This window comes from Pieris rapae, chromosome 6, assembly GCF_905147795.1.
Source record: "Pieris rapae chromosome 6, ilPieRapa1.1, whole genome shotgun sequence".
Taxonomy (NCBI): domain Eukaryota; kingdom Metazoa; phylum Arthropoda; class Insecta; order Lepidoptera; family Pieridae; genus Pieris; species Pieris rapae.
In genome coordinates, this window is record NC_059514.1 from 108575 (window position 1) to 123775 (window position 15201).

A 15201-nucleotide genomic window follows, 5' to 3' on the forward strand; every position below is an offset into this window, starting at 1 on the left:
ATGCCATTGATATTGAGACGACTTATCCTTGCAGAAAGATATTGTCTGAAACTATTATCATCAAATAATTTTCAAATTATAAATAGAATAATACCTCACCCAATCAATATAGATGGTCCACTAACTTCACCAAATGAGCTCCTGACTGGTACATCTCCCACTCTGTGCCGGATCTTCTTAGAAATACAATCACAATATTCAAACATCAAAAAACTTTCACACTGGTCGTGTTACACTCATTCATACGGTTGTATCACTCATCCTATTATGATTCTATCTAATTCAATTGAAAATAATTCAGATTTACTGGCTTTTATAGAAGAAAATAACAAATATTATACAATCTACACTGATGGAAGTAAAGGCAATGATTTTGTGAGAAGTGCAATATATGATTCCCAAAAAGATGTTGCTCAAAGCTTTGTTCTTGATCATAACTGCTCCATATTTACAGCAGAGGCATACGCAGTTTTTGCCGCTTTAAAATTGATCACTTCTATAAACAATTGTAAATATTTTCTAATTTTGACAGACTCTTTAAGTCTTTTAAATAGTCTTAAGCATGCTACACTTAATAATTTTAAAACTAATTATATAATTTATTTAATTAAAGATATTGTCTTGCGGTTGCATAAGAAAGATGTAACTGTTGCCTTTATGTGGGTACCCTCACATAAAGGTATTACTGGTAATGAAATAGCAGACAAAGCTGCATATGAAGGGATTAACACTGTTAATGTCAGAAATGTGGTACATGTTCCTATGACTGATTATTATTATTATATAAATAACTCAATAAAACATTTATGGTCAACATTATGGAAAGAGGATCTGAAATTTAAAGGAAAATGGTATGGAAGTATACAAGAAAACTTAGTGATAAGACCCTGGTATGATGAGCTGGATACAGCAAGTCGTGAGTTCATTACCACAATAAACAGATTGCGATTTGGTCACAACACTGCACCTGCGCACCTCGCTAAACTTAATATTATAGATAATAATGTTTGCTCTTTCTGTAATAACGAGATAGCAGATATGAACCATATCTTTTTTAAATGCCAAAACCAAATATTCATATTTAATAGACTACTATTGGCAAGTGAAATAATGGAAGTTAGTGATCCCTCCCGCCGCCAGCTGTGTGATTTGCTCAAGAATAAAAAGTGTTATAGTGCATTATATAAATATATAAAAAATACAGTGGGAAAGATTTAAAAAAAAATAAAAATAAAGAAGTGGAACGCTATATATAATAACATGTGAAATAGTGACAAAAAAATAAAATAAGACTTGGCTTAAAGGTCTCGTTACCAGGCCATAAAATAATATTAAAAAAAAAAAAAATAACCTTGCCTTCCTTTTAATAACATATTTTAATTATTCAATTTTAAGGTTAGTTATTAGGTTTATTAGAATTAATATATGTACAGTCTGTTCAAATAAATGTTTAAACAGTTATCAGTGTATGTCTCCTTAATTTTTGATCCACTTTATTACATAACAGTGTTGCCAGATCAAGGGATTTCCTATTAAATTAAGGGGTTTCTCGATTAAGTATCTATAAAAAATAAAAAACATTCCAAAGTACTTTTTTTTCTTGCGAACACGCCATGGTGCACGCGGCCACAGAAAACAAACATGTACAAACGTCTTTGCTCTGCGACTGCCGCGCGCTGACTGAATGGTTTAGCGTGCTAAGTCTTATTACAGTACACGATATTCAGCAAGTAAGCCAGTAAGCACCGCCGAACCCATTCGGTCGGTCTAATTAGACAGGCTAACTCTTATTACATTATGCTGAATCTTAGTAAGACAGTCTGAATATCGCATAGTGTAATAAGCACTTTAGGCGTAGAATAGGGAGAAAAAATATTTGTTTTTTTAGGGGAAATTTCAAACACATGGTAAGAATAGGATCCGTAATCCGTATATTTAAACTTACTGATAATGTATATAGGTTTGAGCAGTCAAATAATGATGTGATTGAATTATTTTTTTATAGAACAGGGGGCAAACTGGCAGAAGGCTCACCTAATGTTAAGTGATACTCCGCCCATGGACACTCTCAATGCCAGAGAGCTCTATATTATATGATATAAATTTATGAATGCAAGCATAAATATTTGACAATACAGGTCTGTCTTTTTCATTACTGGCGCTATTCTGCATTAAAAAAATTTAAATATTCCATTATCCAATTATTGTGGATATTATAGTATCAAACAAAAACATTTAAATATATTCTTTAATTTGTTGTGAGATTTAACCATATCAACTAAATACACATTAAATGTTTGACAGTAACCAGCCGTTTTTGAGTTTGAACAATACTGTTTTATAATTTATATAATAATATCAGACCACATCAGACCTAACTATCAAATTTTTCAACCTAAAAATAATGAAATCAGAAAATTAAATTATTTATGCTTATAGTTTTTTTACACTATATTATACATGTTTCTTATAATTTTAACCTTTCCTGAAATTCTACAAATCTTCAACATAGAAGACAGAAATTAGCCCAATTGGTCCAGCTATTCTCAAATTTTAACCAAACTGCTATTCACTTATATTTATAATTTTTACATATATTAAACTGTTAATCAAAATAAAACAAGTCTATAAAGATTAAACAATTTATTGGGTCAAAAAACTTTTACATATTAATACTTGAAATTAAATTATAACTGCATAATTATCTTAAATATTGTATAGTGCATAATGTTAAACCATAGAAGGAATGTGACATGTTAATTAGTTCTAAGCTGATAATCTCCATTTTGGGTGATGTACCTCACCCATGGTAGAGCCTGATATCCACTCTTCTCAATAATTTTTAAGTATCTCACCTGAATACCAGATGTTGTAAAATAAGGAATTTCAAATTTAACTTGAATTGGAGGTTTACCATCAGTTTCTTCACATTCAACAGAAGGTAGACCAAAATGAGCTCTCATTAAATATTCTTTGCCACCTGGGAAGGATTTTATGGACCAAGTAATAGCATTCTGTTCAGGTGTATACTTTACACTACCAATTGTTGTTTTGAATTTAGGGGAATCAGCATCTGCTGGTACAGGAATGATTATTTCAACATTGTTTGCAGTTGAACGTCTTTTGAACTGGGATTTAGCTTTGATCATATATTCAACTCTTGAATGAGCATGGCGTTCAATTACAGACTCAATCCAAATTAAGGGCTTCACATGAGTGTTGAGCCTATAAGACATTAATTCAAATTCACCATCTGGAGGGATAAAGGAAATGGTTCTGTCATTTTCAAAACGTGATAATCTCACGCATTGGTGAAACTTTACATCCTCCAATTCAACAGATTTTGATTTCCCTCTACCAGTGCTCTCAAAAAGGACTTTATCATTGAGACCAAGACGCAATTCTGGCATTCCTGACAAGTATACTCTCATTTTAATAGCTCCAACTATCTCACTTCTAAGAACGTTTCCATTAGCATTAGCCAGTAGATTAACAGATTCTATAACATCAAGAAACACTTCATTTTTTCGATACTTGATACCTTCTGACCGCCATGAAACAGCATTTGTAACCGCCATTGGAATGCGAGGTTGCATTTCCAGTTTATGACCTTCCTGTGTTATATACTCTTGTAGTATTTTACTATCAGTTGTTTGAGGATACCCAAAGTCTAATAATTCATCTAATAGCTCATATATGACAACAAAATTATCTCTGATACTCTCTTCTTCCAGTTCTTTAAAGTATTCAGTCATAACTTCAACAATTTTATACAAAAACACAAAAACTAATGCAATATTTGCATTCTTCTTAGTTGTTGAAACAATGTATAAGTTATTAGTTTTTATGTAAGCAAAGGTACATTCACTTGTCTGTAACAGTGGAGTCAACATGCCTTCTTCTTCCTTTTCCATTAGTAGTGGCATAAATTTATCGATCACGCCTAAATCGACATCCCCACGATAATTTCTCGAAATAAGAACTTTTCCTTTTACATCCAATATGTAAACTGCCGACGACGACATCTAAAAAAAAGTGGATGAAAGCGTTTGTCGAGTTGGTCAATTTTAATCTTGAACAGTGAAAAGATAGCAACAACTATAAAATTCAATGCACTTAAAAATACCGTGTTCAATTACTTACTTTGGTTGATGTATGTCAATTGGATCTTTGCTAAGAATAAATGTTAAATAAAAAAAGTAAATGTAAATTTAATTACATTTTCTTGATTATCAATAAAGAATAATTACAAGCACTTCGTTTTTATCAATAATATGACACATGTGACATTTTCATTTCGTCATTCATATTTTGTAGCATATACAGTCACCAGTGTAGTACTGCAGACTGCTTAAGTTTAACTGACGTCATTATGACGGCTGAGTGCCGCCTTTAGGCCAAATTTCCTTTTTAAACCTCCTCCTTTAGCATAAAAACGGCAGAAGAAAAAGCGCGAGAAACCTCGTTTATAGTAGACGTATTTTTCACGGTGGTGTAAATTTATTTATTTATTAACACTTCGTTCGTTATTAACACTTCAAAAGAAAAATATTAAACATAATTTAATGACAAGCAACTGGCGGCCTTATCGCTTTAGAGCGATTTCTTCCAGACAACCACTGTGAGTAAAGGAAAAAACCACTATGAGTATATTAGATAAGGTAGGCAAGAAGTGCAAAAATAGAAAAGGGAAAACAAAAAAAACATACTTAACAGAAACAAAAAGAAATAAAAATAAACTAAACTGATACAAGTTACATAAAACAAAACAAAAAGTAATCAGTGCACATGAATCATGACAATCTAATTCAAGATCGGTCTCACGTCATTTAGTAGTTAGTGATATGACGTGGACAGGTAATGTTTTTTTTAATTTAATTTTACTAGTTAAAACGCAGGGGATAAGATGGTAGTTTTAATTTTTGTATTATATGTAACCTTTACTTCATATTTTTCTAACCCCAGAGATTCTAGTCGTTGGATATGAATTGCTTAAATATAAAGAGGTTATGCGAATGAATCATTTTGCAGTATTTTCTGACTTCTTTCTGATGACTTTTTTTAATGTTAAGTGGGAACAAACCGTGATCCATGTGGTATCAAATTAAGAGTCCACATTTTAACGATCGTCATGCTCGCATAAATGTCATTGCTGTTGGCGGCGTCCACGCGTCGGGTTGTCTCCCTTCCTTAAATTTAAATATTGCGAGGGGGCCGATGGCTGGCCATGCGTCATACTCGTGAACGGATTATACTTGTGAGGACTGTACTTGAATTCGTGTATGCGGTGATATCAGTTCTTTCTACTACGTATATGCGTTTTGATCCCACGAGTATGTAAGTGCATGCTCCTATTTCACCATGCCTCCTGCTGATAGAGCATAAATATTTGTTTTTCATTTATTTTATTATCCTTAATTACTCAAGATGTCATATGAAACATGGTATAATGGTTACAGCTCCTTACAAACGTTGTGTAAAAGAAAACCTTGGCGGTTTAAAAGAGTGTCGAAGATTTTATTGCCATTTCTTCTCTTTTGTTTTACGCCCTTGAATTGAGAACTGGCAGTAAATGTAAAATTAGAAGCATTCAATGTATGTATATTTCTTTTTTTGACTTTCATAAGTGTACATGATGTTACATAAATAAATAATAATAAAATTTGAATTCTCCTCCGTTGAATTCAATATCTTGACGAAGAATTTGTAATAGTTTCATTAATGTTCTAATTTTATTTTGAACTGTAGTGTTGAATTCCTTTACTGTATTCCCAATTAACTGTAAATTGAAACTGTCCCTCTCCTCCTTTTACTGGACGTTATCACTCGATGTGCCCTTAGCTACGTACTAATTCACCGTATAGTATTACTATAGGCACGTAAGTCTAGCGCTGGCCGATACGTGGAGGGGATTGCTGCGCATGTGTCTGTGGTGCGGGGGCCGGAATGCGACTGGAGAGCCAATCGACGCTCTTCATTCCACTCTTCCACCACTTACACTTCCACACACCTTATTTTTTACTTCTACAATAACGGTCAAACGGCGCTAGAGTTTCGTGCCGCTACTAATAGTACTGGACACCACGATAAATAAGTCACAATTATGTACCAAAATAAAATAAACTAAAAGTATCAAAACCATTCAGTCCAAGTTACCGGTCAACTTTACTGGTTACTGCGCGATTTAAAAGCAATCATTGAATTGATTTACTTATTTTATAATTGACATAGAAAACAATATTTCTTGCTTGACGGCAAAGTGGCTTTTTTTGCATTTTCACAAAAATAAAAAATTCAAGAATATAACAACAAAATCTCAGCAAGTTGTGTCATGTGTTCCGGTAGACCTATATTTAGTCTGTGTTATCTGTAATTCCGAATTCGGATTTCGGTTTCCGAATTTGCGCCTCGGGAGTAGTATTTTCTTTGTTTATTTCATAAATTTAATTATTTTTAGAGATTCAGTTCTGAATGTTATTGTCAATTAAATCATGGTTGTCTTTTTTCATTTATATGTCGTTATAGATAATTGTCGTTGTGACCCATATAAAGATGATATCAGAAAATTCTGCTAAACAGAGCAACTCATTGGTGTTTTTAGATATCTCTATCGATGGCGAGTCAGGTTTGTGTGACTTTAAAGGTATTAATTGTATAATTAATCGTATAGTATGGTATAAAGGGTTAACTTAGCTTAACGTTGTATTTTTATATTATCATTTAAAACCCATTAAAATTAGGGTTTATTCAGATCAGTGGGATGAGGTCACAAATGCATAAAAAATTGCGTATCTGAATTTAATATGTTAACAGATATAAAAGAATAACCATAATAGTGTCGTTTCGCACGCGACATGTTCACTTCAACACTTGCCTCCATTATTGTGAGATGTCTAGTATAGTATAGAATATAATAAATAAAATTACTTTTTTTAATAAAAATATAATATCTTTTCTGTATATAAATATAGATAAATATTTTGTATTTTAGCTGGCCGAGTTGTTATAGAATTAAGAGACGATATTGTTCCTAGAACAGCCAAAAATTTTAGGGCTCTGTGCACAGGAGAGAAAGGAATTGGTAAATTAGGTAGACCTCTACATTATAAAGGTGTTCGCTTTCATAAAGGTGAGATTTATTATTAGAGAAAGTATACATTTAAACTTATTTTAAGGACAATAATTGAAGCCGTGTTTGTTATTTTTTTTTACTGACCTATATAAATTTATGTATTTTTACAATATCATATCAAGGATGCTATGCTTTGATGTTTTAATTTTTTGTTTAACATCCACGTGTAAACTAAAAGTGCTAAGACTCTGAATTTTACCTTAAATATCATAACATGCAATCCGCATGTAAGTCTATTATATAAAGTACTTCTATATACACCATGGGTTGAAAAGAACAAGCCACAAATTGCAGCTGAGTTTAATTTTTTGTGTTGTTTGTTCGTAAATATGTTTACAAATAATATTTCTTTATAGCTATTACACAGTTTATGGTACAAGGGGGTGACATTATAAATGGGGATGGTACAGGTGGTGAAAGCATATATGGAACAACGTTTGAAGATGAGAACTTTATTCTTAAGGTGGGGTAACAATTTTTGAGTTCTTACTTAACTTATTTAATTTCTTATAGTTGCCCCTTAACTGTTAACTTGAGGGTTGTTAGTGCATAGCGCCTACACATATTTATTAGCGGAACAAGGCATCCATTAATTTGTCTTTCTGATTACACCTCTGTACAAGTAGTATTTTTCATTTATAATCTTTCTTTCTTATGATTAGTTATTCTTAATTATCCTTTTATCCTGCCTATACAAGGGTGCACTCATTAATGCCAGCCACTACTAGTTCTTTAGAGGCTATTGTGTAAGACTGAGTGAAATGCCTTTTGCTTAGTAAATGCTCGAAGTATGCTAGGTCTCTGTTTTTCCTGATATTTTTATAAACTATTGAGTGTGTATTTGGTCTTAAAGTAGGGAACACCTCTTTGAAGTCAGCCTCTTCTACAGGTTAGCTTGCGGATAAACTTTATTAGCATGTATGTGAACACAATATCATACAATATATATATTGGTTTTTAACATTACCATTTCTATTATCTGAACAACATTTCTTCTGTTTGTTTTTTTACCGTATCCCTCTTATCGTATTTTTCTATTAACATTAAAATATAATAATTACAGCATGAAGCTGGTGTCTTGAGTATGGCAAATTCTGGGCCCAACACCAATGGCTCCCAATTCTGTGTGACGAGTGTGCCCTGTCCCCACCTTGATGGAACTAATGTTGTCTTTGGACAGGTGTTAGCTGGTCTTAGGATTTTGGAAGAAATTCAGAAAACGGCTGATGACTTTCGACCCAGTGTAGTAAGTAGTAAAAATAATAAATACTTCATTTTACTTTTACAAAAATGCATTGCAGTTTGTTTGTCTCGCTATAACTCTAGCATAAACAGACCGATTTGGCTTATTATGGATGTAAATATTCGTGGGAGTCCAGGGAAGGTTTAAACAGTGGGAATCAAAAATAATAAATACATTTTTATTATTTTATATCTGAAGTATCAGGTTTGATCTCTTTAAATTGTAAATTTATAATTGATGCTTTATTTAATTGTAGTAAATTTACTCTTTGTAATTTTATAAAATTTAAATATGTTGTAAATCTTTTTTTATATATTTGAGCCATTGAGGAACTACGAGAACTTAAAAAAGGGTCTTTAAGTTGAGCAATCATTAGAAAAAGTTCAATCAATAGGAACTTCACATATAAAAAGTATATATACTGTGCCACCTGCAAAGACAGTGAATAAAATCTCTGTGACTCTGAAGATATCCCAAATGTCTTGAGGCGAAAAGTATAAAATCGCAAGTTGGGAATAGCTAATGTAATTCTTATCGCAGTGACAACACTGTCCTATTTTTCTGATTGTTCAATAATATTTTAAAAACAGAATTCAAGTCGGTAGACTCACTCTCACATATTGCTTATCATCAAGAAATATATCAAAATACAGACTATAGAGCTAGTAAATAAATACAAGACTTTAAAGTAAATTTCCTGAAAAGAATTACACGAGAGCGACAAGAATACCAAGAAAAAGTTATGGCCCCTCGCCAAAGAGACGAGAAGTTAGCGATGAACATGTGAATACTTTATTTGTTTAATGACTAAACAGTTTTTGTATTACCTCATTATCTAAAAAATAGAAATTTCAATATATACATTGATAAATTATGAGTCGGTTCACTCGCAGGAATGTGTCATCGAGGACTGCGGAGAGTTGAAAGACGAGACGTGGGACGTTCGTTGTCGGGATGGAACGGCAGACCGTTTGCCCGAGTACCCGGAAGACCTGAGGGAGGAGCTGAGCGTGAGTCCTCTCGAGTGTATTTCATTCATAATATAATTCCTAGCTCGATATGGCCCGCGATTAAGCGATGGCAATGTGGCGAAGGAGTGAAATAGCACCTAATAAATATGGACTTTTAATTCAATATTTTGAGTCAATTTAATTTCCGGAGTGTTGTCGATGAGGTGAAAGGCGGTTTGGATTCCGGAAGGTGGCGCCATGGGCTCAATCGGTTCGAATCCTTCTCAGATAGAGGATCTGCTGGCCGGTATCCTGAACGTGAAGGGCAGCGGGAACGAGCTGTTCGGCGCGGGCCGGTTCAAGAGCGCGGCTCGGAAGTACCGCAAGTGCCTGCGCTACCTGGACCTCGCCGGAGACGCGGCCGCGGGCTCGTGCCGGACCCAGTGCAGCCTGAACCTGGCCGCCTGCTACTCGCGCCTGGGGCTGCACGCCGCTTGCGTGGGCCCCTGCTCGGAGGCGCTCCGCCTGGAGCCCGGCAACGAGAAGGCGCTGTACCGGAGGGGCCGCGCGCACTTCGCCCTCAAGAACTACGAGGCGGCTCTCCGCGACCTCCGCGAGGCCGACAGGGCTTCGCCTCGCAACGGGGCCGTGCTGCGGCTGCTGGAAGAGGTGAAGGCGACCAGCAAGACCTACGACGACGTGCAGAGGCGGAGGCTGGCCAAGTTTTTTCGAGAGCGAGAGGGCGCCGCCGCCGCCCTCGGCCGCCACTGAGCTGCGGCTCCACGTGCTCATCTGTCGCTACCGATGACCGACTTCTTCCAGAACTGCCTCATGTTAAAGCAGCGAACGAGATCTGTACTCGGCTCAAACGCTAGCAGCCTCCACGGCGGTGCCGCCCGCGGTGAAGATTATTAGCAAAACGTCACAAAGGGGATGTCGCCCGGGGTTAGCCGGAGACGACCGAAATACGTATCCGTAATGTTAGGTAAATTATGATTTTTTGATCTCTCACGTGTAATACTTAAAATGATTATTAATACTTTTAATTCGCTGTTCGCAATCAGTTTACGAAGTGAGCGTTCCGAGTCATCGTCGCTCACTTTCGTTCCAACACAGCTTTTAGATAAATTTACTTGTCGTCATAATAATAATAATAGGTGTAAGGGATGACGATCGATATACGTAATCATAGTTTTATACGTGACGTAATATACGATTTTTTATATGAAATTTGATTTTTATTTTGGGAAAATAAAAGAATATTTACCAAATTATGTTTAATAAACAATAAATACAGGCTCCAACAAAACGATAACAAACGGTGGACACGCGATAGACGAGAGGACGGCCGATTGAACGGAACGTCCGTCACGGGGCGAGAGAGATAAAATGACTAGTCAAATACGCTAACGTAAAAAATACTCGTTCGACTTGAAATATTTTTCTATATTCTTACAAAATTAACACGAGTTTTCCCGAATCGGTCCTCGAGCGCAGAGATCTCGTTCGCTCGGGAAAACTCGTTTTCAGTAATATTTAAACGATTAAAAATAATTAAAGCGTAGAGATTCGGCCCCGACGCGAGGCTGCGATTCACGGAGGCGGTGAAGGTGACTCTTATTTAAATTATAAACTTAAATTAATCAGTCAATGTATAAAAGTCCTTTCTTTCTGTCTGTCTTCTTGGCCATAGAGAATTCGTCGCAAGAGTCGCGAGTCTCGAATTCTCTTCTAGGCCTCTAGTGGGAATGTGCGAAGAAAAGAAATAAGCGAAAAAGCGCGTCCCGTGTGACTTCCTTCGACGAGGGGAGGGGAGGAGTCCCCTTCGCCCTCTTCGCTGCCGACGGTTAAATGAACTCGAACGCTATTCAGTCGGCGACGATCTCCATTTCGAGCCGCGGGTCCCCGCTCGGCTCCCGGTCTTCGATGATCGACTCCGTTCTCTCTAAACGTATCGAGTCCGCCTCGGTTTTGTCGCTGAAATAGTTTAAAAGGCGTTTAAGCATAACATTTAACGAGACGAACGTTTAAAACGGTACGACTGTACTGACGTGTCGGGCGGCGGCGAGGAGGCGTTCAGGGCCAAGGAGCGAGGCCTCCGCAGCCGATTCGTCAGCTCCTCCTGTCGCAAAAGCACAGAGGGTCAGATAGAGAGAGACGCGCGAAGCGAGCGCGAGTACGAAATGGACTAGACCTGCGAGGCCACGAGGGCCGTGACGTCGGTCTGCGAGGCGCGCGACAAGCCTCGGGGCGAAGACACGAAGTGGAGCACTTCCCGGATGCTGCCTCGGAGCTCTTCCACCTGAACACGAAATTCATTCGTTCGCTGAACGTCGTCAGGCACTCGGTCGTGAGCTACTTTAAGGGGAACGTGTCTCACCTGAGCTTGCAGATTGCCGCAGGTCTCGGTCAGCTGCCTCAACGCGTCCGCGTTATCCTCGAGATCGACCTTCGGCTTATGGACGTCTAAAATCATAAAAGATGAAGAGAAAAAATGTTCTTATCGTCAAACCGGTTCGGCCTCACCGGTTCGAAGCGGTCGGGGGGACTAACCTGGCGTCTGTAAAGAGGAGACCTTCTTCCAGAGGGCGTTGATGGCCTGCATCTGCAGCTGCTGGATTTTGCGCTCGCTCTCGAGTGCCGCCTTCGTGGCCTCCATGTCGCAGGTGAGCCGCCTGGAAGTCAACGTGCAGCCGATCAGCGGCGAAAGGAACTCCCGACGGAGGCCGCCGAGCCCCGACACTCACTGGATGTGCTGCCTGGCCCGCGCGGCCTGGATGGCGTGCAGGATCCTCACGGTGTCCCTGTTGAGGTTGCGGCTCCTGTAGCCCCTCCACACGCGTTGGATGGTGGTGGCCGCCGAGTTCTCCACGCTCGCCTTCTTCTGGTGTCGCTGGTTCGACGCCAACTTGATCGCTTCCGATTTATCGGCCGTCGTCGGTCCGTTCGCAATTTCTGTCGCGGCATCGGCTCTTCCGACCCGCTGCTCCATTTTTGTCTTCGACTTGGGCGAGGACGAGGCGCTGAAACGTTCCGTTCGTCTAACGTTAACGCGAAACGTTCGTAGGTCTATCAAACGGCTTCTGGCCGCACTCACCTCTTGCACAGACGCGGCGATCCTTTCCGGCTCCTCCTGTCCTCGTGGGCGCCGCCGTTGCTGGACTGCAAGGAAGCGGTCGACGCCGAGCTCTCGGGCACTTCTGACCGAGGCCTACGGATGTCGTAGATGGGGTCTTGGTAGTCCGGACTCATCAGGGATTCCGGGACCGGAACCATCTTAGACGCGGCCTCCAGAGGCTGATTTGCCACCGCAGGCGGCTTGGTTTGGGTGTTTCGCTGAACGGGCGGTAGTAGTTGCCGATCTGGAACTTCAGGTTCGTCTCAAAGACGTATGGAGAAGCTTCAATAGACGCGCTAAGCTGTCGGCGGTCGAGATTTACCTCGCTTTTCCCTGGACGGGTCTTGCGCGGGAAGTTCAGAACAGGACAGGGACATGAGATTGTGCGTCGGGGCGTGGGGCGCAGGCGACGATGTCCGCGACACGGCGGCGTGGTAGCTCGAGCTGAGGCGATCGGGCGATCGACCGACGTGGCGCGGAGTCATGCGGGCTAACACGAACCTTGCTTAATATGCGATACTCGGAAAGCGTAACGATTAAATAATAAATAGAGCCGAGCGCTACCTTGCATTCGAGGCGACTGCAGTTTGGGTCTGTTGGGGCTGTGATTTTGATCTTTCAGTTGCTGTTGATGATGCTGGGCCTGAAAGTCATTTTTCCCAATAATACAAACTGGTTCTGTCGTAATGAGTTACCCGTTAGAAATACAATGAATACCTTGCTCAATATGAGCCTAAGTTTTCTCTGATCCTCTGTCTCCAGAGCGTCAGCGGTGAGGGGGCAAGTTGAAGACAAATATTCGCATAACTCGCGGTGCTGTCCCGTCTGGAAGTGCCGGCCTTTGCCTTGGCTGTACAGCCATTCGGCTTTCAAGCTGCACACGCACAATATTTATAATGAACGTATTTCTCGCTATAACTTTTTACACATTACAAAACAGTTACCTTTCGATTGCGCTGACCATAAATCCATCAATAGACTTGACGCTTAATATCCAGTTGAGCACGAATGGTCGATAATCGAAACCTCTGAATTTTATTAAAGAAATGAAATTCGTTTATGTTTTACACTGTTTGGCTAGACATATGTGGATTAGTAAAAATTTATTACTTGTAATAAAAAAAACATCAAAATAACCTCTAAATGCATGATACACAACAATAAAGTATGGTAAATATGAATCATGATATAATCAAAGATGACAAAGAACCTAAGGACATTATCCTTACAAAGTTATGTTAAGTGATGTTTATCTATGCAGTATAAATTGAGTGAGTACATACATTGAATATAAAGCAGTGATTGTTTAGTTTACACATTATATATCTCACATCAATCATTCTATTAAATCATAATTTTTACTTAAAAACAACAATAAATTTTGAAAAGGATACAGTTTATCTTTACCGGCCATGGCAATACAAGGATTTCCCTGTATTGTAAAGCTATCGAGTTCGGTCAAATGTACTAAGAAGGAGACTTCATTCAGATCAGGAATGTTGTTATGGGCCAATCCTAAGTGACTTAGCTGTGTTGGGAGATATCTATCACACTGACGTAAATCCATTATACGATTCTGTTCTAAGTTTAAATGCTGAAAAAACAATTTAAAGCATATCCTCTTCATGAGAAATATTCAGGTTTCTAAGAATATAGTAAATTACAGTAACATAATAAAAAAATATCACAGCATGAATTACTACATTGTATTTGTACTGTAAACATGCAAATAAACAACTAACCTTTAAATGTTTCATAAAAGAAATATCAGCTATAAAGGATATTTGATTGTTTGAAAGATCCAGATGTTCTAAATGCATATTATGGTTTAAATGCTCTATTGACTTTATATTATTACCTGTAAAGCAGAAAAAGTGATGAGAGAAAAATATGAATACAATATTTCAACAGTATGTTATCAATAACTACATTGATTTTTACACTAGTATCTTTAAAAACAAATAAAATAAAAACATAGTATAACTTTCTATAAGTTTTGATGTCAATACAACCTTAAAACTGATACAAACAAATATTATTTACCAGCCAATTTAAGGACTTTTAAATAGATCATATCTTTCAAGCCCTCGATTTGTAAGATTCCATTGTTGTTCAACGAGAGAATCCTGAGATTCGTCAAACGAGATACCCCATGCATTCTCAGTAACAAATTGTTGCATATTGAAAGCTGAAAATATATAATATTTTAAAAATTACAAGGGTGGAAAACAGTCTTCCTTCATTTTTAGTTTAGCAGAAAAACCATAATATATTTTCGATTAAACAATGATAGTAATTATGTTATTATTTTAACACTACATTTAAAGCTTTTAAGCTAATCTTAGAAGTAAAGATAAGTACATTTTCCACGCGAATATAAGTATCGATGTTGTCTAAACGTTGTAGTTCGTTTTGATCTAGAATTAAACTAATAATCGGCTTTGATTCTTCCGCAGGCGCTTTATCTATTTTCTTGAGTCCACGCCTCGATAGATCCAAAGTTTCATCTTTCGAAGTATCTATAAAATAGAAATAGTTATAATACGTAAATTATATTTGTATCAAATGTTATCCATTCAAACGAAGTTACCTACCCATTTTACAGCATATTAAATATTTATATAGACATAACGCTGAACATTGACTACCTACGCTTATTGAATCAAAAAAATCAACACAGTGGTACTCCGCTCCGCTCTCGATAGGCAAACATTTTTATAGCCACAGTCCACACTGCAAGTACATGCTGCACACAACA

General features: G+C 37.7%; 3 protein-coding genes across 5 annotated transcripts; 1 reads left to right on the forward strand and 2 right to left on the reverse strand.

The window, feature by feature from the left end:
* Positions 1 to 2628: 2628 nt before the first annotated feature.
* Positions 2629 to 4338, reverse strand: LOC110999847 (AP-1 complex subunit mu-1). The gene is made up of 2 exons (XM_022269096.2): positions 4144 to 4338; positions 2629 to 4025 (listed from the first exon to the last, which is right to left on the reverse strand). Exon 2 carries the CDS (start codon positions 4023 to 4025, stop codon positions 2757 to 2759), a length of 1269 nt encoding a protein of 422 aa, XP_022124788.1. The 5' UTR covers positions 4144 to 4338; the 3' UTR covers positions 2629 to 2756.
* A 2001-nt stretch (positions 4339 to 6339) lies between these two features.
* Positions 6340 to 10551, forward strand: LOC110999856 (peptidyl-prolyl cis-trans isomerase D). Of its 2 annotated transcripts, none has more exons than XM_022269111.2 (6): positions 6340 to 6643; positions 6992 to 7129; positions 7489 to 7595; positions 8196 to 8378; positions 9269 to 9385; positions 9614 to 10551. In XM_022269111.2, exons 1-6 carry the CDS (start codon positions 6553 to 6555, stop codon positions 10094 to 10096), a joined length of 1119 nt encoding a protein of 372 aa, XP_022124803.2. In that variant the 5' UTR covers positions 6340 to 6552; the 3' UTR covers positions 10097 to 10551. The 2 variants fall into 2 exon arrangements, with proteins under 2 accessions (XP_022124803.2, XP_022124805.2); XM_022269113.2 differs by having other exon boundaries at positions 6348 to 6625.
* Positions 10552 to 10587: 36 nt separating this feature from the next.
* Positions 10588 to 15168, reverse strand: LOC110999853 (centrosomal protein of 97 kDa). 2 transcript variants are annotated; one of them, XM_022269109.2, is made up of 16 exons: positions 15038 to 15168; positions 14805 to 14962; positions 14487 to 14631; positions 14186 to 14301; positions 13838 to 14037; positions 13388 to 13471; positions 13161 to 13317; positions 13008 to 13086; positions 12766 to 12933; positions 12423 to 12687; positions 12073 to 12348; positions 11879 to 12000; positions 11706 to 11791; positions 11520 to 11627; positions 11377 to 11447; positions 10588 to 11302 (listed from the first exon to the last, which is right to left on the reverse strand). In XM_022269109.2, the coding sequence occupies exons 1-16, from the start codon at positions 15039 to 15041 to the stop codon at positions 11194 to 11196; spliced, it is 2148 nt and encodes a 715-aa protein (XP_022124801.2). In that variant the 5' UTR covers positions 15042 to 15168; the 3' UTR covers positions 10588 to 11193. The 2 variants fall into 2 exon arrangements, with proteins under 2 accessions (XP_022124801.2, XP_022124800.2); XM_022269108.2 differs by having other exon boundaries at positions 12423 to 12693.
* Positions 15169 to 15201: the final 33 nt, after the last annotated feature.

Excerpts from the sequence above, each read along its gene's own strand:
- LOC110999856 (XM_022269111.2), top strand. The coding sequence starts at position 6,553 with ATGATATCAGAAAATTCTGCTAAACAGAGCAACTCATTGGTGTTTTTA. Across the intron at positions 7,130-7,488 it reads AGGTGTTCGCTTTCATAAAG|CTATTACACAGTTTATGGTA; the intron begins GTGAGATTTATT and ends ATTTCTTTATAG. Across the intron at positions 9,386-9,613 it reads ACCTGAGGGAGGAGCTGAGC|ATAGAGGATCTGCTGGCCGG; the intron begins GTGAGTCCTCTC and ends AATCCTTCTCAG.
- LOC110999853 (XM_022269108.2), bottom strand. Across the intron at positions 14,302-14,486 it reads AAAAGTCCTTAAATTGGCTG|GTAATAATATAAAGTCAATA; the intron begins GTAAATAATATT and ends TCTGCTTTACAG. Across the intron at positions 12,349-12,422 it reads TCGCCGCGTCTGTGCAAGAG|CGCCTCGTCCTCGCCCAAGT; the intron begins GTGAGTGCGGCC and ends GGAACGTTTCAG.
- LOC110999847 (XM_022269096.2), bottom strand. The coding sequence starts at position 4,025 with ATGTCGTCGTCGGCAGTTTACATATTGGATGTAAAAGGAAAAGTTCTT.